At 40.5% G+C, this 21,001-nt stretch overlaps 1 protein-coding gene across 1 annotated transcript in view; it reads right to left on the bottom strand.

Moving 5' to 3' along the window:
* The window catches only part of ryr2b (ryanodine receptor 2b (cardiac)), a 55,673-nt gene extending 35,815 nt beyond the window's left edge, over positions 1-19,858 (bottom strand). Inside the window, exons 1-40 of the mRNA XM_034552487.1 lie at positions 19,811-19,858; positions 17,966-18,085; positions 17,311-17,415; positions 16,358-16,438; positions 16,154-16,232; positions 15,900-16,012; positions 15,551-15,674; positions 15,098-15,194; positions 14,938-15,012; positions 14,626-14,782; positions 14,355-14,519; positions 14,098-14,219; positions 13,555-13,738; positions 13,352-13,469; positions 12,977-13,072; positions 12,748-12,866; positions 12,416-12,549; positions 9,935-10,176; positions 8,444-8,636; positions 8,026-8,245; positions 7,839-7,943; positions 7,581-7,684; positions 7,377-7,460; positions 7,122-7,281; positions 6,750-6,897; positions 6,250-6,458; positions 5,371-5,545; positions 5,020-5,228; positions 4,685-4,856; positions 4,197-4,329; positions 3,744-3,858; positions 3,228-3,388; positions 2,798-2,957; positions 2,485-2,571; positions 2,056-2,282; positions 1,631-1,844; positions 888-1,526; positions 539-739; positions 334-445; positions 48-202 (exon numbers count right to left, since the gene is read on the bottom strand). Of these exons, the coding sequence (XP_034408378.1) occupies positions 48-202; positions 334-445; positions 539-739; positions 888-1,526; positions 1,631-1,844; positions 2,056-2,282; positions 2,485-2,571; positions 2,798-2,957; positions 3,228-3,388; positions 3,744-3,858; positions 4,197-4,329; positions 4,685-4,856; positions 5,020-5,228; positions 5,371-5,545; positions 6,250-6,458; positions 6,750-6,897; positions 7,122-7,281; positions 7,377-7,460; positions 7,581-7,684; positions 7,839-7,943; positions 8,026-8,245; positions 8,444-8,636; positions 9,935-10,176; positions 12,416-12,549; positions 12,748-12,866; positions 12,977-13,072; positions 13,352-13,469; positions 13,555-13,738; positions 14,098-14,219; positions 14,355-14,519; positions 14,626-14,782; positions 14,938-15,012; positions 15,098-15,194; positions 15,551-15,674; positions 15,900-16,012; positions 16,154-16,232; positions 16,358-16,438; positions 17,311-17,415; positions 17,966-18,085; positions 19,811-19,858 (6,162 nt within the window). The remainder of the gene's footprint in view (positions 1-47; positions 203-333; positions 446-538; positions 740-887; positions 1,527-1,630; positions 1,845-2,055; positions 2,283-2,484; positions 2,572-2,797; positions 2,958-3,227; positions 3,389-3,743; positions 3,859-4,196; positions 4,330-4,684; positions 4,857-5,019; positions 5,229-5,370; positions 5,546-6,249; positions 6,459-6,749; positions 6,898-7,121; positions 7,282-7,376; positions 7,461-7,580; positions 7,685-7,838; positions 7,944-8,025; positions 8,246-8,443; positions 8,637-9,934; positions 10,177-12,415; positions 12,550-12,747; positions 12,867-12,976; positions 13,073-13,351; positions 13,470-13,554; positions 13,739-14,097; positions 14,220-14,354; positions 14,520-14,625; positions 14,783-14,937; positions 15,013-15,097; positions 15,195-15,550; positions 15,675-15,899; positions 16,013-16,153; positions 16,233-16,357; positions 16,439-17,310; positions 17,416-17,965; positions 18,086-19,810) is intronic.
* Between the last annotated feature and the right edge of the window lie 1,143 nt (positions 19,859-21,001).

Here is a 21,001-nt window from a genome sequence, read left to right as displayed (position 1 = left end):
AAGAGGCCAAAATGTACAAAGTAAGACAAAGAAGGGGCTTTGACAACATGGATGCACTTACTGGTGCTCTGCGGTCTACTCCCTTCCACTTCTATTGGTGTCTTCATCAGTCCAATGACTCTCGCTACTAGACTGAGAAGTCGGTCTTTAAGAGACATCTCTGCATCCTCTTCGTCCTCTGTGTCACTGTCCAACTCGATGCCTGCATAACAGCCAATGAGGTGAGATTTACATAGTGGCAATCTTGGTAAGTGCCCTTTATTAGATATTTCATAGTGCCCTGGCTCAATTAAGATTATTAATAAATAATTCGGATTTTAACAGTGTTCCAACCACAGTGTGTTCTGAGAAGGTGATGGAAGTCTTGGAGAAGCTGTTGGACTTCCACTGGACACGGACAGTTTTCCTGTTGCTCCTTCTCTCTGAAGCGCAGCAGCATGTTGATCTAAAGACGGGGCACATATGACGGACACAGTATAGAGTATAGTCTAAGGAATGTTTCATGTTTTTTCTTGAAGCACATTTCAGAAAGTCCAACCTGTTCCTGTGGAGGTGAGCGGAACTCCTTGGTCTTGCGGGCGGTGAGAGCGGCAGACATGTTGAGTGCTTGCATGACCTGGTTGTAGCGAAAGCGTTGGTTCTCCTGCAGCTGACCCACAAAGTTGTCAGAAAACGCAACCACAGCTTCTACCCTGTGGCGCACCTGGCAATCACACAGGTAGGACAGCAGATGGCAGAGCTGGAGAAAGAAACATATTAAATCTTCCTTTACGATTCATTTTACGTAGGGTAGAGGAATATAAAAACATAGCTTCTAAAGCTAATCCAAAATTACATAAAAAAGAAGGAGAAGAAAGAAAAAATGTGAAAGTAATCTGCTTGTTCACCTCAAGTTTGACAGCTTCAGGAAGCTTCATTTGAAGAAGTCCTTGTTTCAGGGTGTAATCTTCTTTTTTGTGGCCCCCTTTGGATTCTTTGTCATCATCACTAGCCGCCTCTTCTTCCTCCTCCTCTTCCTCTTCCTCTTCCTTCACGATGGTTCCTGCATCTATGGAGAAGACTCCCGGCTCTATCAGTCTCAGAACCTTCCCGAGGTCCTCATCTCCAAACACCCCCATTACCAGTAGGGTGTAGAACAGTCTTATTAGAGGAACCAGCAGAAGCTCAATGCTGCCCCCTACAGGATCCCTCACACCCTGACCCACAGCCCATACTCCAGCAGTCAGCATCTCCACAGTCAGGTTCTTTAACATGTCCAGCGGGATTTCTGGGCTGTCTGTGCAGGTTATATCCCCTGTTCCATCTCCTTCCATCCCATCACTCCTGACAAAGCAAGGAGATGAGAAATGCATCTGTGGTTTAAGGGATGTGCTGAGACTATTGCTGGAAATGCCTTCAGGAGGTAGACCATTCTCCCCATTAACAGGGCTTGGATACAGTGTGATTTCTCTGGTCTGGTCAGTCATAGGCACAATATATTCGTGGTTCATCATGTGACATGCTGTGGTGTGGCTGCTGAGGTGAACCTAAAGAACAAGAATACAAATGTATTTACTCTCCAAAGTTTCCTTATCATGTTGTTTATGAATAAATTACCGAAAGAAAACCATGAACTACAACCAGCAATTACCTGAGTGAGGAGCTGATAAAATGCAGAGCGAAGGGGGCCAGGGAGGTGGGGATTCTGAATGGCATGAAGGATCTGGGATTGGTCCACGTGACTGCAGAGGGCGTGGCAAACTCTGGTGTTTCCAAGGGCGCACAAAGAGCAGTAGAGAAGGAGAGTGTGGTGGTGAAAGGTCAAGAGGTCATCAAGTTCCGACAGCTCCAAAATGTTAACAGACCTTGAAGGATGTAATCAAAAGGTAATGACAATTTTAGTGTTGTTGCTTGCCCATGATGAAATTAAAGTTATAGGTGATATCTGGTGCTTGCAGATCAATGTGGAACAAGAAGCATGCTGGGTGATCAATATAAACAACACATGCATTACTTCCTGTGCACATGAAGTCTGCAAGCCCAATTCCAAAAACACATTTATTCCCACTATTTAACCTGTTTTCATCAGGAATATGAAGGGTCATGACTTGTAGGGGCTCATGGCATTGGACTCTCCAGCCGTGGCGCTCATCTGGCCGATCCACCGTCACCTTTAATGCCCGGTCTGGTACTCTGATCCAAGAAACCGGGTTCAGATGTTGGACCTGAAGCCTTGGAAGACACTGAGGGGTTGCATTTCTTCTTTGGCTGTGAAGCAAACCTGCTGACAGTGGCATCACATTCTGGATCGAGAGGAAGAGAAATACAGAAAAAGATGTAACTACTAAACATTTTTAAAGAATAAAACTGATTGGAACACGGATTGAAAGCAAAGCTGCAACCTAATTAATTACTGTTTCAATCAAATATATTAATGATGTTGCCCTTTTCTAAAAACACGTCTTTCTGATGTATTTGACAAGATTAAAAATAGAGATTTTTTACCTTCATGCGTCCCATCTCAAACTGAAACATGTTGCTCGTAGTGGGCTTGACAAAAACAGCCGGAAACAGCTTTGTACTGGCTTCAACCTGATAAGATAGAACAATACTACCTCAGTTAAATAATGCAATGCTCCAAGTTTAAACATTGCTCACGATAATTACTTATTCTCAATTGTAACAGACACAGCTAAAAGTAAGGTTTTTATGTGTATTGAATTTAGACATAAATGTACTTAATTTTTTTTTTTAAATACCGAAGAGAAGAAAATATTAATAAGTGTAAAGAAATGAAATAGATCTCTGTGTGACCTACTTGGTAGAAGGTGGTCATCTCCACTCCACTGGAGGTGAAGGTGAGCAGCCCAGTCGCTGTGTCAATTAAACAGCCAATTTCCAAACCTGTACTTCTGCGACTCTGCGACAGGCCTGTTGCCTCTCCAGCACACACCATGTAACAGTTACACCGCTTCACACTGTGCAAAATGAAAGGAATGCGTTTAATTGGCAGTTTGGCGATAATTTGTCATGAAAACTCAAAATAAAATGATGGAATCCTGAGATTTAATAGCATTGAAGTTTAGTAATAATTAATACAGTAAGGTATTCCAGTAATACAGTAAATATAATTTCAGTCTATAATTAAAAAGCATCATCATCTCTGACGGCAATAAGTATTAAATTGAGAAAGAATCTTGGCAAAGTCAACGATACTGACAATATAAACGATCTTGCTGTTTACTAACCTTTCCTGGACTTTTCCGCTGTCGTCTCCAAGGGTGACGGTCACAGTGAGGATGCCGTCAGGGTCAAAGGTCATGTCGTGTTGATGAAAGTCAGAGGTCACCCAGCCTGCCCACACATTAAATGGCTGCTGGCCTGGAAGAACCCTCACAGAGTAGTGATACTGAAACAGAGAGGGCAGCTGGTGTCATTGTTTGGCGTTTTCCATTTTGCATTATTATTATTTATTTTTTTATTGTGGCTGGTAATTACATCGACCAACCAGAGGCTGATGAGTTCCACAATGCATGTGCATAAGCCCTGCAGTGCAATTTGTTTCATTTTAGTGCACTCTGAGGCAGCAGAGTGTCCAAATACATTCAGTCTTTTCTATCATTATCTATCCACATTATTCTGAATAATGTTTTCATTATTCAGAAATAAAAGTAGATGACATCTGGTTTTCTTATTAGCCTTGCATTTGTATGTTCTGTTCTGTGGCTAGTTATAATAAGATGATAAGAAAATGAAAGCCTTACTCTGGAGCTCTGGAGAAGGTGATCATAGTTATCCTTATCGACTACGACATCTTCTAGAAGACGTGCAGATGAGTTGCTGCCGACTAGCTCTGGTTTTGTCCTCTTAAGCATGAACCTTGCAGAAAAGAAACATTAATTTATACGCCACACAAATAACTTTGCAGATTAATTGTGACTGTGGTGAGACGGAGAGACGGTCTGCTCCCCTTCGTTTCCTGTTTTCTGTCATTTCATTTGGGAAAACTTCAGTCATAGCCATCCTTTTGTCATTTTAAATCACCTAGCAGACAAATATGGACATGTATACAATACAAAACATTGTAATATAACTGTTACATTATTATATTGTGTGTGTAACACTATTGACTCAAATATTCATGTTTACTCTTCCATTTTCTAAAGTATAATAATGTCATTGCATATTATCCCAGTTTGAGTTTTTCTACAACCTACCGTTGTTTCAATCTTGATGTTTTGTCGTGACTATGATCCTTATGGTTGAGCTCATCTCTTGAGCCGGCAAAGCTGTGGGCTGACTTCATCAGCACTTCAAAGTCAGAGTCCACCTCCTCCTGCTCTTTCCTTCCTAAAAGGACAATGGGAATTAATTACAGCACGACCCCGGGGAGCTTAAACAGAACAACACATCAAGGTCATAATGGTAGAATATCTCACACTAAGTATTTCACTCCCTTTTCATCTCTTAATAGCTATAGCTATGACCTTATGGCATTACCCCTGATGCAGCATGTAAAACTTACATATACGTAAGTTTTACATGCTGCATCAGAGGTAATGTAATTTGTTTATTGAGCTCATGGTGAACCAAAGTCCTCATTGTGGTCCTTGGTCAAGTCATCTCAAGTTCTTTGTGGCTGACTTGAACACACTGTTTATGATAGGATATGATATAATATCATCTTAACCTGGCGAGAGAGAGCTGGAGGCCACAGGAAGCACGCCGCCAGCAGGGCTAGTGAGGACGGCTTCACACTCGATGGACATGCTGAGCCGGTAAAAGCCCATCTCACTGCCTCCACCTTGGTGTGCAAACAACCGCTGAGAAACCCTCAGACTGGATAAGGAATCCTTTGAGCCACTGACTCTGGTGACCTTGAAGAAGATTTGAACAAGAATTTCAGGATCAGTGCTGTCAATTAACCAGCGCTATAAGCGACCCTGGGTCCCAGAGAGCCACTGCACCATAGGTCATGCTTGAGAAGACATTTAATATCAGCTGCTAGGTAAAAGAAAGCCAGTAGACTGGTAAACTAACCTGTAGGTTTTGATCATCAGGCTGTATGGAGGTAAACTGAGGCTGTTTCCAACTCATCCACAGGGCTGGGTCTCTGGCCATGTTGACAGCAAAGGGTTCATATCCCTCCTGCAAGCCACACACAGTAAAGTACTGCAGAGAGCTCACTTGGTGGCCCAGGTTCAGCCTTCCCACCTGGTTCACCCCCACACTGACTACAGGCAACAGGCCTGTGCAATATAGAGACAAGAAAGAAAATACTTTAGTCAGATAAAGAAAGGGATAGTACTGCCACACTAAAAAACAATGCTTAATCTTTCAAATAAATAAACAGTTTATAAAGTAAAACAAATATGTAAAACTCTTCCAGACCGTCTCTAATATCAAAGTCCTTGGCAGCCAGCTCTGATCCTCTTTCATTAAACAGCACCTCCCCATTAAGCGTGACAATCATGGTGCGTTCAGCCACGTCCACCAAGCAGCCCGCCACATCGCCGCTCTGCCACCGCCGTCCCAGGGGCTCAACGCCCTGATGGTACCACTGAGCCTGAAAGCAAAAGGAAGAAAAGGAGTTAGAAAGAAGAAGAATTACTGCGTCAAGGTTATCTGTCCAAAATGTCATCACTTCATCATTTTATACCATTTGACATTTGTGAGACAAAGTGTCATGAGAGCATTAATTATTGAGTTACGGCCAAAAAGGTGTTTTGTGAGATCACAGTAACCTTCGGGCATCCAATTCTAATCAGTTAATTCTTAAGTCCAATTCCTTTCAGGCGTTTATGAGATATAGTACGTGCATCGAACAGAGAACCCGTTTCACATCTTAATTACGGCTGCATGTTTTTGGTCAAGCAACAAGTTAAATTCAGATGATAGTTCCTGTTGAAGTTAGCTGTTCTGTTCCACTTTTTAATGCTTAACTTAAATTCCTCTCATTAAATAGCTATTTTACAGACCAGCATAAGGAACCAGTTCCGTCTCCGTCTGCTACACTAAACATCCTCTGACATCATTGATGATGGTACAGCCAAATCACAGCAGTTTTTCAACAGATTTGGACTTTTTATAATATTTGTATTATACTATAATTCTGTATACTATGAGAGTAAGTCAAGACACTTAAAACTGTGGGAACATAAAGCCATATGTTATTATGACAAAAAGAAAACGTGGATTGGATGTGTTGTTCTTTTAACAATAACTTTTGTCATGTGTTCATTTTGAGAACTATCACATTTTATTTCCCACCTCAAATCCATCGAAGACGAATGCCTGGTTATCTGAGCCGAGCTCTTTATCCGGGGTGCAGCCTGGTCGGGCCCAGCCCACTCGCATATTCCCAGCGGTCACTATTTCAAGTTCAAAGTACCACTTCCCCCGGGTCACAGAGTATGATTTATCTGGTCGAAACACTCTGCACTTCTCGGTAGAGAAGAGACATGCGATTGATAATGTGGCTGTGAACCAAAGAAACAGAAAACAAAACATGGTTATCTGCTTAAATAATAACTGATTTTCATTCAGTTCCCATTAAATACAGCTGTCATCTTCATCATACAACGTTGACAGATTGTGTAGTATTGTGAGTATTCTGTAAAATGGTAAGACTCATATTCATGTAGTTGATAACAAACAGAGCCTAATCTTAATTGAACTAATATGCATTATCTTCTGATGGTTACAATAAACACAAGTGAAATGAACTGAGCTTTGACGGATAAGATTGATGACAGGGCTTTGAAACGTACTCCGTTCCTGGTTGAGAGGCTCCAAGCTGTAACCGTAAACCAGCAGCGTACAGACAGCCTCTCTGACACTCTCCCTTCCCACTCTCCTCCTCCTTTCATCAAGGAGGCTGTAGGGCACGAGATACGGGCTACGCTTCACTTTCACGTCCTAAAAGTACAGATGCAAAGAGCAAAAATTGGCAACTACATGTTGTTATTGTCAGCGTGTGCTGTTACTATGTGCATCATTATGTTGCCACTGGGAGGCAATGTGCAGGGAATATTATTGCATATATTATAGTCTTGATCCTATCCTTAAACTAGAAGTCTCATTTGATTAAGTAAATGCAATGCAATTCTGACTAATGCAGTAATTCAGCACAGAACATAAACCTGTTGGGCTCCATAGGTCCATCCCTGCTTGATGCGCTCTCTGGCCCATACATTGTGATCATTCTCTGCCAACAAGTTAACCACTTCCTCGTGGGCTGGGCTCAGAAAAACCTGGCTCGAGTCTACTGGGACTGGTCTATAGCCACCGGGCTGCTCATACCTGTGATGGGGAATTTAAAAAAAAAAATGAACATGAGTAAGTTTATTTCATATGTACAAGGTCTCCAAACAAAATGCACTTAAATCTGTACATACTTGTTGGATAGTCTCATGTATTTGACGCTCTCCTCCGTGTGGTCATCAGTCAAACCAATGTGGAAACCAAGGGCAATGAGAGTCCTCCAGTAGAAAAGAAAACAAAGTCATTCACAAACCATGAAAATGAGTCTCAAAGACATGTATAATTTAAAAAGCTTCAAAGTTGTGTGTATTGTATGATGCAGATAGTGTACGGCTCACCTGAGGGTGTCCTGAGTCACTTGAAGGTTTTGGTTCTTCTCCTGGTCCGACAGCTTGGAGAACTCCACCAGACACTGATCATGCCGCTTAACTTCATCTCTCACCTATTAGTAAAAAGCTGATATTTGAAACCGAAGAGATCTGGACAAGCTTCAATAGCCGAGGTTTCGATGGTACTATTCTCTTACATACTGTGTGACAAGGGAATTTCTTGTATGCAATCTAATTCAATTATTGATGTTGTTTCTCTTTTCTTACAGGTCCATGTGTCCATCCAAGATCAATCCTATCCATTGTCCAGAGTTCATGGATATTCTCAGCCATTTTTTCTCTGATATCCTCAAGTTGTGGGGGCAATACCACCTATAGAGAGTAATATTAGTACAGTAAGGGTAACTAAACTACATTGATCTGGTATCTTTCAACATAATTCACATTGTTTTACCTTGCTGATGTCTACTGGTGTGGGAGTAAAGGTCAATGGAGTTACAGGTACTAAGGGGCCAATGAGCTCTTGTGTCCCCTCTCCACGATCCAAGATGTATTTCTGACATGGCTCCAACTTCAGCTTGACTCTCGGGAGCAGAGCGTCAGAGCACGAAGCAAAACCTGGTGGGGGCAGGTAGCGAAACTCTCCATGCTGTCCCCCAAACAGAAAACGAACCCTGAATTCCAGAAAAAGGAGAAGGAAGACAAAAGCATGAATGTAGACAAAAATACATAATAATAATGTGCTTTTTTTCTACTTTTTACTATTGATTGGCTGCTCACTAAAAACAAATGACAAATAGTATTGAATACAGAAGGTTGAGTCAAAATGAACTTTTGAGCCATGTAGGCAAGAACCTATCTCCACTACTGACTTGACTCCTGCAGAGAAGCTGACCACGGGGTAGAGAAGTCCGTAAGCACTGAAGTTCTCCAACATGCCCTGCACAGGCTGACCGTTGACTCGGAAGGAGATGCAGGTAGCTCTGATGTCAAGGCAGCAGCTGACCACATCGTCTTCTTTCAGCAGGTGAGGGAAGGGAGAGCTCACCCTGCGGCCCACGCAGCCTGAGATTAAGGAGACACGGCCTTTGATGTCATCCATGTTCAGATTTATTTTTTATATAAGTTGGTTGTTATTTTCTCCTCAACTAAAAATGTGACATCATTTAAGTGCAGCAGCACATGTATAAGACTTTAGGATTTTCCATGCTGTATTAAACAAAACCACAGGAATTTCTGTATTGGCCCTTTTTCATTAGGCTTAATAAATGTCACTAAATTAAATGCACAAGATGAATTTGAAACATCTCAAGACACAATTTGTCTCAAAAGGTACCTTTACTAACAAGAGTACAGGTTTGAAATCAAAACCTGATGTGCTGTCACTTCTCATTTTTAGTTCTTTCCTTTAAATATTTCCTGTGAAATTAATGTCACACCCTAAATTATAGATGAGAAGTGGGGAAAACAATCACAATCATCACAAAATACCTTTAGCTAGCTAAACATATTATGTGTCATTATGGGAAATAGTTATTTTAGCACCGTATGTCTACCAGAAGCGCAGTTGATAACTCAAACTAGTATGTTATGAATGGGAGAAGCTAGCGGGCTAACGTTAGCTAATTTTATAATGCTAACGTTATAATGAGCTAACGTTAGCTATGTACGAGTAAGATGAAGGCACCTGCAAACAATCCTGCATTGTTTTCTGATGTATCAGCAGTCAACTAAAACTTAAGTTACACACTGTCCAAATGCTTTGGTGTAATTTACAGAAATAAAGTTTAAACAGACGTTTGGATACGCACGTGCAGCCCACTTAGCATGCTGGGTGTCAGAATCCCCCAGTGTACCCATTCCTCCTGCTGATGTCTCAAGTCCTACTGCCTGTATTCTACATGTTGGGGTTTTGCAGCTTACCAAACAATTTGTTCTGGGTTGTTTGCTCTGTTGGTCGTGGATCCCACCACAAAGCAGCTTTGAGGCATTTTTCTGTGTTTGCTAGCAGACGAAAGTGACAGGTACCTTCACTTAATGCAAAGCCAATGGAGAGCAATGCATTGTTTTCCTCTCCGGTGTGGGCGGGACTTACGTGTGCTGTGTCTATTGTATGTGTTTACAGTCTCTTAACATTGTTCTGTTTACCGTTTCTGCTGGTGTATACTCTTTAGATGTATTGCATTCCTTGATATCAATTAAACTCAAGGGGTCAGTGAAATCCTGCATCTGCTCACGATTATGCACCATGACAAAAGTAAACAAGATTGAGATAATCACATTCACATTTTAGTGAGTGAGTTCCCCAGTTCTGCTCATTCTGTCATCTAAATAATGCATCTCTTCTTTTATCTCATCCTCACCTGACCAGAGGTGAAGCCCATCAAAGCCATACGAGTAGAGGTCGTCTCCCACTCCATTGCCCCCCCAGCCTTCCCCTCCTGTGGGCTTGGGCTGGTAGCCCTCAGAGCTTGCCCAGCCAACACGCAGATGGGTGGGCTCGGATGTGAGGAAGGAGTCGACATGATCTACAACAAGCTCATAGTACCACCTCCGATGCTGGGCTGATTCTTCGCCCAGAGCCAGAAAGATGTTGGGTCTCATGCTGTGGTGTGCAGAGAATACCAAAAGATAAACATGAGGGGGGGGGAAAGACATACGATAGTGCTGCATTTCTTTGGATACGATTGTGTTGTATATTGTTTGATTACAATGTTTTTAGTACAATATTAATTTCCAAAACATAAATAGAACTCCAAAAGTATACAGCAATATGATGACTACTATATGATAAACAGGTTGATGTTTTTTTTTACCATACTGCCATATATTGAACAAATAAAGAACCAGGCTCTTGCTTTGCCCACCCAATATCAATACTGAAGCAGAATTACCTGAGTCAATTTAGAAGCTGAGTATGAAAAACAATGAGATGGAGTGGTATGTGTAAGAAGAAATCACCAATATGTTTCTCGAATTCAATCTGGCCAACACAATGAGAAAAAACGGCAGTTTATATAGTGACACTAACCTTGCCCTTGACAAAATTATCATGACAGTGAAGACATGAGGAATGAGACGGAGGGAATTGAGAATATGGGGGAAGGACAAGGAGAGAAATGTGTAACTATGAGAGATTGGATGAAAATGGATCAGTAGAATGGAAAAAGAGAAAGAAGAATAGGAAAAGGGGCATTTGGATGAACTGGCTTATTGTAGTGGACAAGAAAGAGAAAATGGAAAAGAGAAAAGGAATTAACGAAAAGAAGGAAAGCAGGTGAACTAATGAGGCATTTAGATTAGTTGAACAAGGAGTAAAAGTGATAGGATGAGAAATGGCTGGAGGAGGAAGGGGGAGCAGGGGAATTGACTGAGCAGGTGTGAAGAATATGAAACAAAATAAGCTATAAGGCCTGAGGAACTAAATGGGCTGCTGATAGAGAAAAGCAAGATAAAAGAAGGCAGCTGCCACGAAAGAAAGGGCAGATGGAGTAAAAGTTTAAAAAAACAAGCTCAAAGGGAAATGGAAACTGCATGCTTTTAAGATCCGACTGGTATAGTCGGACAAAATATTCAGAGATGAAATGTGATACGGTAAAAAAAAAGAAGAAGGAAGAATGTCCAAAGATTAAATACGTGAGCAATAACACTTCAGGCAGCAAACAACTTGTCCAAAATCTCATGGGAAGAGGCTGAGACAAAGACATCTGTGCTTGGACTTTGGAAGAAAAACAACAACTTGAGCAGCAAATGAAGAAACTCTGCAGAAGAACACAAATAATTCTTCAATTAACTCAAATCTGTCGGAGAAGACACGAGTGCTGCACTGCAGAGTAATCTCAAGTATTTCTTGTATCAAGGATGTGGACATAATTATAGATATAGCCTCACCCACAGACATGAGCTCTCGACAGTTGAATAATAACACTCTTCTAGCATGAAAAGAGCGAGAAAAAGAAAAGCCCACAGTAATTCTCCAAGAGTGAATAAAAGCGAGGATAGAATAATGGAAAATGCACTTCATGCAACACACACTATTTGTAAATAAGCACCTTTATAAAAACAGATATCTACTGTAACTCTAACGCAGAGAATCTCTGCCTGCATGTATGTGAGAATGTCCTTTTCATATCTTAATATTTGATTCTGAAGTAGCCGTGTTGTTATTTATGGATGATAAATGATCCTTTAATCCATTGTCACATATTTCAATCACTGGGATGACTCGACTGTGAGATTGGCAGTCGAATCAGGCACCTTCGATCAGATTGTCAACACTCATTTAACAACCAAATTCTTCTTCACTTCCCTGGAGGCAACAAGCGTTTTTTTTAGTATAGAAAATGACACAGGCAGACAAACTCTAACTAAAACTGATTGACTGCTTTTCCCTTTTGATGCAGGATATTCTGAATGCATCTTCACTTCCTTTGAAAGCTTGCATACGGCTCAAAAAGCACTCTGCCGTGGCAAATCACAATGGGCTAGTTTTTTTACAATACTGACTTACAACGTTGCTGCCGGCAAAGGCAAAATACCACCACTAAATAAATTCACATTCTACTTTATAGCCGTGGAGTGTATTTATTTTTATTTTTTATTGATACTCCTTTATTAATCCCACAGTGGGGAGCAGTGAGCTGCTGTGAAGCAACTTGCTCAAGGACACTTTGACATGCAAACTATGGGGAGAACAGGGATCGAGCCGGTCTACCTTGTGGTTTCAGGACGACCACTCTCACCATGCGCTACAATTTTAATGTCTATCTTTGAAATAATTCAAATAATTCAAAGATAGAACAGTGATTAGTTGTATTGAGGAACAAATTCAATATATATCGTACCTTGTGGCCTGATTAGCCAGACGTGTTTGAAGCAGCAAGTCTCTGCCTGGCAGCAGGTTGTCACAGATGAGGTTCTGATTGGATCGCACAGCGACACCATGACACACACACAGGGAGCATAGCACCTCCAGCACCTGGAACACAACCTGTCAGCACTTCATCCAGCAGAAGCTCGACTAACACTGAATATTTACAGTAATGGATATTAATATGCGCTGTGCCTGAGAAATAAACTGAATAAATGAAGAAAAAAAAGTGTTTCACGTTATTGGTAAAGCATGAAAATGACTTTTCAGGATTTTTTTATTTGAAACACAAAAAGAAAACATTACCTTGTGGTTGCATCCATGCTTGTCTAGAAAAGAGATGATAGAAAGAATGTGTCCTTCTTTGATGACGTTGAGTGCTTCAGGACTTTCCACTAAGACACAGTGTAGAACCTCCAAGACTCCTGTATATGGATGCAATTGCTCATTACCGTGGGAAATATATTTTTATTTTCTTTATGTTTTGCAAATTAAAATTAGGATCGTTAAAGACATGCACAAAAGTTTGACCAACCACAAGAGGCCTCCACACGGTCTAGCCTGCTAATCAGCCAGTCGAGAGAAGTTGAGAAATGTGCACAGCTCAGACGGTTTCCTCGGATCAGAGCAGCTGAAGGAGAAAAAGAAGGATTTTATTTGAAGAGTGTTCAGGATTCACAAGACTTGGCACCATCACACAACACAACCATTGATTTCATGTAAAATGCAGAATTGAAACCAAGTTTTGGCAATTCATGGATCATTTACAAGAGAGGTATTCTTAGTAAAATACATTTAAATGGGTTATTGACAAGACTAAAGTGCATCTGTTTGGTATCTGTGTCAGTAGATGAAAATGAAAAAGTGTTATTGAGCCATCTATACTGAGAATATGTGTGTTAATTCTCACCCAGTAACTCGTATAAATTGTTGAGGATGTGCACCCACTCTTCTCCTCTGTCACTCTGAGAGACACTACTATATTGGTGTAGACGGTCAATACAATCTAGGACCAAATCTATCACACCCTGGGAAGAAAAGAGGGAAGACGTATGGAACAGTGACACACACATTACATGTACGGTCAATTACATAATTCACACATAGATTTACCTCTTCTTGAAACATGTTCTGCCGATTCTTCAGTGCTGTCATGTTGTTCTGTTTCGCTTCATGGCCAAGGCCCTCCAATGGAGGCTGGAAATAGTGTATTAGATCCTGCAGACTACATGTCACTTTCTCCATTGGCAGGCTGACAGATGTGAGGTTTCCTTGTTGTCTAAAACTCTCCAGTTTCCTAAAGATGGATACAAATAGATGAAGTACTTTTATACTCCAAGCAGGACATTTAATTTACTTAAATATAATGTGCGCATCTGGATTTTTATGTCCTTTGAAGCCTGCCCAATATTTTTAAGTTTCTGAATTACTTCAAACCTTGTTTGGCATTTCTGTACTGCAACTTCCTATTACAGATCAGCCGATATATATATACTGAAACCAATTAATCAGCAAAAAGCATCGGCTGATTTATCGGCGTGGTAGGAACACGGACAGCTAAACAACGGGAAACAATAACCTTCATTGATCCGTGGATAGCACACTGGTTAGAGACATTGTTACACCAACTGAGAATCTAGACCTGGCATCCAGTACCTGATAAAGCGAGTGAAGAGGAGAGTAGCACTCCGGATGAGTCTGGCAGTGTGAGATTCTTCCCTCTGACAACGAGACAGCGTCAGCCCATCGTCCATGTGACCCTCGCTGTGCAAAATGGCCTGGAAACACATCATTTGCAATCATTTGCTATTGAGTCTTTCACTATATTTAAGTGCAATTCAGTACATTTTCACATTCAACATTCTTGAAAGCCAATACATATTTTTTCATCTCAAAGTAATCTAAAAGCGTACCTTTCGCTGAGCCCATCCCATGCGTGTAGATTGGGCATCAATAGCTTGGTAGGTGAGCCAGAGCCCAGACTCTACATGCTGAACATAACAGATGGAGTCTCCATATTTGATCTCTGGGATCCCCATGCCATCAATATGAGTCTTCGTGCCAGTGTCAAGCTTCTCCTGTGGGCGGTAATCTTTTGTTGAATGTATCACAAACGGTGTTTTTCAAATAATACATATAAAGTCTTCTGTAAAAATGCAGGATATTTCTCACATGACTGCTGACCTTTGATGATCGAAAGCAGAAGGAGGTTGTGTTGATATCAGCCTTGTCTCGGTCGACCAGATGCAGGCCTTTCTCCTCTGTAAGGCCCAGGTACCGCCCAGTAGTCACATGGCAGAGCCGGAAAGGCTGCCCCCAGCAGGCATGTCTGCCACTCCAACTGAGGAATATCAAGAGCATTGGGCTTTTAGTTGGTTTTGCATTATTTTCTTTTATAGACTAATTAGCGCCTCTTTTAATTTTTATTATTATAGTTTTCCAATATTTTGTTTAAAACTGAAAGTGTGCAGATCATCACATCCCCTGTATACTTACACAACTCGCAGAATCTCCAGCCTCCAGAGAGAGCGGGCATGGCTGGAAACTGATCCAGTCTCATAATGCATTATCCTAAATTAAGAAAAGTCAACATGACCACAGATGTAAATGGCGTTTTGTGCTCTGACACGACAGGAGGCTGGTCTTTTCAACTGACCTTTGCAGTTCCTCTCCCTGCTCTGTGGACGGGATAGTCAGACATGCGTCACTATGGCTGTGGAGTAGCCGCAATGTGTCGTCCCCCTTCAGGTATCCTAGAATTAGCACAACAGACAACATATACACTGAAAGAGACATTTTTACTGCATCTTTGAAACAACTGGTATCTAAACAAGTGTAACTAATATAAGCGAAATAGCAGAGGGTATGTTACATATTGATTGTAGGTACAGCTCTTGTTCTGAGTGCTAACACACATCCTTAAATGTCTGCTTTTGAACGTCTGCAACCTGATTGGGACTCATGGCCAACATCAGGGGACATTACATGTGGCTGGAATACCACTTGGACCAATCAAGATTCTTGGACACAGATTTGTATCTGTTCAGAAATTGAGAGTTTTTTTCCCCCCAATATGCTTGAAGACAAAAAAGAAATGAAACAAGCTTGCCTTGAGCAACCCCACCACCAGAGCAAATGGGAGCAACACTCCAGAGAGTCTGCTGGAAGGCTGCATTAACAATCAGGCTTTCACTCAAGCTTTTGTTGTCCAATGCAGTGCCAAAGGACAAGTGCTGGGAAGAAACAAAAATGGTCTCATCAAGAATGAATACAACTTCTGATTGTTCGACTATAATGGCTGTTATCATAATCAACTATGCTCATTTCATCAGAGGCAGAGGAAACACAGATTGCCAACTATTAAGAATGCAACGAATCACAAAACTCAGGGTTCTGATTGTATCATCAGATTAATAGATCATCTAACCGTAAAAGATGTTACTTCTTTACTGACTCACCAGATATCTTTCCGAGGATACATTGACTAGTATGAGGTCATCTCCAACTCGCACTTTCTCCCCTTCTGACCTCTGTCTGGAGGCTGGGTGGACAGTCCACCAACAAGCCTCGCCTGAGCCACACACACAGAATACGTTTGCTGTTCCACATGATATATAGCGTGGTTAAAAAATAAATAAAAATCAAGTATCTTGAATAAAGAATGAAAAATATTATAATGTCGATTTGTTAAAATAGGCCCAAGACTAAATACCTGCTTTATCCTCTTGCAAACCGACATCAAAAGCCAGCTTGTCTGTTGAAGCGTGAGATGAGGACAAGCAGCTGAGATACTGGGTGTGAAATAAACAAAAAGTGAAGAATGTGAAGAAATACTTTTGAAAAAGTTGATAAAACTGTTGGCAAAGTAAGACTCACCCCTTGTGATTTATATGCGTATCATATCAAGATGACTCACCATGCCACTGTAGGAGTGTAGGAACAGCACTGCCTGGCCATATAGAAGGGTGCGATGGCTTCCTCCAGCTTCCACCTGTGACTCACATTCACATGATTGAACTCAAGAGTGTGAGAAAACACAACAACAGTAGTGTGAAAAGTGAATAAACTGAAAAAGAAAGAAATAGAAACAAAGACTTAATGAAAAAAAAATATGAATAAAAAAATGGCAAATAATAATTAAACAGAAGAGAAGTAACAATCATCATAAAATGTGTAATTCAATTTGTTTGCTTGTCACTTTATGTCAACACCACGAAAATTAAAAATAGGAGTAGAATATTTGACCAGTAAAAAAAAGAAAAGGCCATTATATACATCAGTGGTGTCGTATAGTCACGATACTTAAATGCTACTCTGGTTAAAGAAAATGAGCCAAACTAAATTGTCACTGATGAAGCATTACGTCGTTATGTTTTACTAATTTACTCTGGTCTGACCGTCCAGCTACGTTGATTTTAATGGGAATGTCCCTTCTAATCCTATTTTATTTCTCTGGTCAACACCAGCTGTTGCTTTGCAATGGCTTCGTCTGTCTCTTATGCTAAAAGATTGTGTTAATCTTGTTGCTGCAGACGAGTTAAAAATCAAATCAATTCAGTTCTCGGAATAGTACAATTTAGCACAACAACATTTATTTTACTTTCAATTGGAAGCGAGGCTGAAATGAGGTTCGTTTAACCGAGCAACGTTTTGTGGCTGCGTTGTTTTGACAGTGTTTTGAAAGTGTCCGTGGCATCTTGAAATTGCAATGAATTACTTTCGTAAATTCATTTAAATTCATACCGTAAATAATAGTATGAATAACATTGATCCATAGCAAATAACATCTGTTTTAGAAGTGTTGAGATGCATTGTGAGAAGAGAAAACAAGAGAAGAGAAATCAAAAGAGGGGAAGAGAAGACTCTCACCTCTGCAGCCAGGTGCTCGCTATGGGCCAGCATCTCCTGCAGGGCTCGAACAGAGAGACACTGGGCCATGACGAAGCCACAGACTGACAAGTCTGGGGGAACATTCTGGTAGAAACGAAAGGCAGCAGAGCATTTAGGGGAGCTTCATATCGGTCTACTCCATCCACCGGCCAACAGGGCAGTGAGCGGTGAGAAAGACCACAGCCGGTTGGGAATGGGGCAAACTGTGGCTAATGGGGGCAACATCTGGCACACGAAATAAGACATATACATTCATTATAAAAAGATGCTGAATAAATAAGTAAGAAACGTCGAATGTTAAATGTGATTAGTCCGAAAACTTTTAGAAACTTAACAATAACACTGTTCGGACTTTATTAGAAAGACAACGCTTTCACACACACCTTTGTGTAGTTATACTTTAGGTGTCCAATGTTATAGTTATAATGTTTAATTATATTGTTGTTAAACATACACATGAGCTAGTATTTCTTTCCACATCAAATATTCTAAACGTTTTTAGGATATATTTGCATAATTCTACACCTCACTTTCATTACCAAACTATTCAAGAGAGATGAAGCGTGACGATATGCGACAAAACAGGCCGCTCCGGCAATGAGGAAAAAACAATCATTGACGTAGAGCTCTTCACCTTGCAGTTGGAAGTGGGCTCAAGCCGGCAGAGCCTGCTGCCAAATCCCTCTGCTGCAAGACAGAGTTTCACATGTTCCTCCTGGGAGGTGAAGCTACTCTGCAACACCACCTCGTCTCCCTGAGAAGAAACACACACAGAGATCCCAACAGTAAGCACAAACTCTCACGTGCACGAGAGTTATGTATTAACACATATTTTTAAAAAGTTGATGTATGGTGACCCAACATACCCATTAGTGTTAACATGAATGATCCTTTATGAATCCTTTAAACCAACCATATATATTTCTGAAATAAAATTACAGAAAACCTGAACGAATAACATGAAAATTGACATTATGTATAAAAAGATGAATTGTGCCCCTGAGAGTAGAGGCTCGCTTTTACATCAGCAAAACATGACCTAGCCCTACTGTACATGCTTATACAGTAGATATCTCTCACCTAAGAAGTATCTTATCGAAATGCCAAATATACCAGCTCAAAGGAATAAGGCTTTTCACATCTATTTACAGAGCTGCAGAGAAGGACAACAGACGACTGGTCTACAAAGTCCAGGAGGTTCTACCAACACCTCTCTATAAAGATACTGCACGACCTGACCCCTTCTTTCCACTCTTCATATCAGCAGTACTCTGCTATCAGTCAAACACACGGCCCAATGTGGGGCCCTGTGGGGCATTCACATGGCTAAAGGACTCAGCTCTTCAAGGTACATTTGGCAAATGAAAAATACACCGTGCTACAAGACTGAATCCAAATGTCAAAAGCCCTGGCAAAATTGACTGCAAAAAGGCTTGAAACTGACGCTGGTCTATATATTTCAATCTGTATATTTCATTGTGATATAATAAAAAGAGGAGGCAGAACACCTACACTTATATCATAACAATCATGACACTTTTATGACATTAAAACATTGACTTACAGGGACAAAAGCAACATTTCAAGAAATTTCGTTAATTCAACCACTTTGTTCCCTGTCATCTACTAAACTAAAGTGATCGTTGGCTTCCAGCCTTGAACGATTCTCATCAGCATCTAATGTAATATTATATGTGACAGGTATCTTGTGCAATTTCATATTGTGGATTGATCTTGCGAAACGACTCAACGTCTGAATCAGTGTATCATTACTGGGTTCAGTAGCCATCTGCATCAGTAGACACTCTCCCCGTGACATGCCCTTATCAGAGTTTAAAGATAACAAGCTGTGAGGGGACAAATCACAACTGGGGAGCAATGATAACATCTTGCAGAGAGGATGAAAAAGAGCCATTTGTGGTCTTCCCTCACTGTCAGTGATTAAACTAAACGAACTGATGAAGATAGCAACAATGCTGCGAGAAGTGCACTTAAGTAGAGCACACTTATCCATTAAATGTGATCGTAATTACTTTAACCTGCAGGAATACTACATTTTGATGGTTCACTAAAGGTAGCTGTGTTCATCTATTATTACAATACCTCACTAAAAGTAGACAATATTAAAACTTAGGGTGATAATAAAAGAAGACATTCTAGAGCTACTGAGGTATGTTCATCTTTTAATAAGTACTTAGCCAGTTAACTTAAGTATGTAATATAAAGATATAACTTACCTAAACTTTAAATAGCAGCTAACATCACTTTTATATTCCGTAGAGAATAATGTGACGGTTTTCAAATCTGAACTAAGCTGCTTTAAAACTAAAAAAGACATAAGAAAAGACGCATTAAATCACTGGCGAAGTTACTTTTTGACACCCCCGGAGCTGAAGCCAGCCAACGCATCCTTTCCGGCACGACCAAATATTATCTGTTAATATTACATTGAGGCTAGTTTGACAAATGGGTGACTCACCGTTCGTAGAAACTGGAATTCGTCATCGCCCTCTCCGGTGTCGGCCATTGTGAGACTCAAACTGGCCACATCAGACGCACTAGAGGAACATTGTTGGCACTGAGGGTGACAGGATGAGGACTGGAGAAGCAGGGGCCACAAGGTGTACAGCTGTTGATGTGAGGGAGGAGTCTGCGGTTCGAATCCGGGACCCCCGGAGTTCATGTCTTTTTTACAACTGCTTTTGGGAGCACCAAATATGTGACGGGAGTAAATGGAAAAAGTGTGGATACTCAATTTAGGAGTCTACTTTGAAAAAGTGCTTTTGAGTTATTTTCCAATGTACCACAATTACAGAAGCAGTCGTTTTGGTCTTAAGTACTCTTAAAAGTTGCAATACCGCAGTTTAAAAAGTGTAATGCATCAAAATATAATTACCAAAAGTAAAAGTACTTATTGTGCAGAATGGTCCATTTCAGAATATATCTTATTATATTTTGAATTATAATTGATGCATTAATGTAACCCATGTTGCAGATGGTAAAGTTGGAGCTGATTCCAACATTATTCAGTTCTGGATAGCTTAATCCATAATAATACATCATAGGGTATTAGTACATTTATATTATGTATTGATAATGTACATTTTCAAAGTAACTATTGTCAAATAAATGTAGTGGAGTAGAAATGTTAGATATAAAATGGAAATACTAGTCGCTTGTCATTTATTACTTTAAACCTACCTTAGTCTTCATATATGTTGAGTTATGTTTGTCAGTAAACAAAGACAGAGCTCACTTTGTTGTATGTTTAACTGACCTTTACCATAAACCTTCTGTCTGTGAGCTTAATAAGGTGGAAGTGTTCCAACTGTCTCAGTTTCTCCCATTATTTGTACAAAATGACACAGTTCTTGCCAGAAATGGTCTATTAGATTATTAGGAGTTCATCCGGAATATAAAGTGTTGCCACAGATAGGCCTATATTCAAATTCACTCTCTGGGTATTTTAATGACAGTCTCCCTCTCCCATTATTTGAACAAGATGATACAGTTCTTCCCAGAAATGATCTTAGAAGTTATCAGGAGATAGTTCATCCGGAATATAAAGTGTTGCCATAGATAGGCCTAAAGCCTATATTCAAATTCCCTCTCTGGGTATTTAACACTTAATTTGAATGACAGTTCCCCAACATCTGGTCATCATTTTTTC

Source organism: Cyclopterus lumpus, chromosome 15, assembly GCF_009769545.1.
Source record: "Cyclopterus lumpus isolate fCycLum1 chromosome 15, fCycLum1.pri, whole genome shotgun sequence".
Classification (NCBI taxonomy): Eukaryota; Metazoa; Chordata; class Actinopteri; order Perciformes; family Cyclopteridae; genus Cyclopterus; species Cyclopterus lumpus.
The sequence above is the reverse complement of the archived record's forward strand: the minus strand, read 5'-3'. Positions and strand labels throughout refer to the sequence as shown.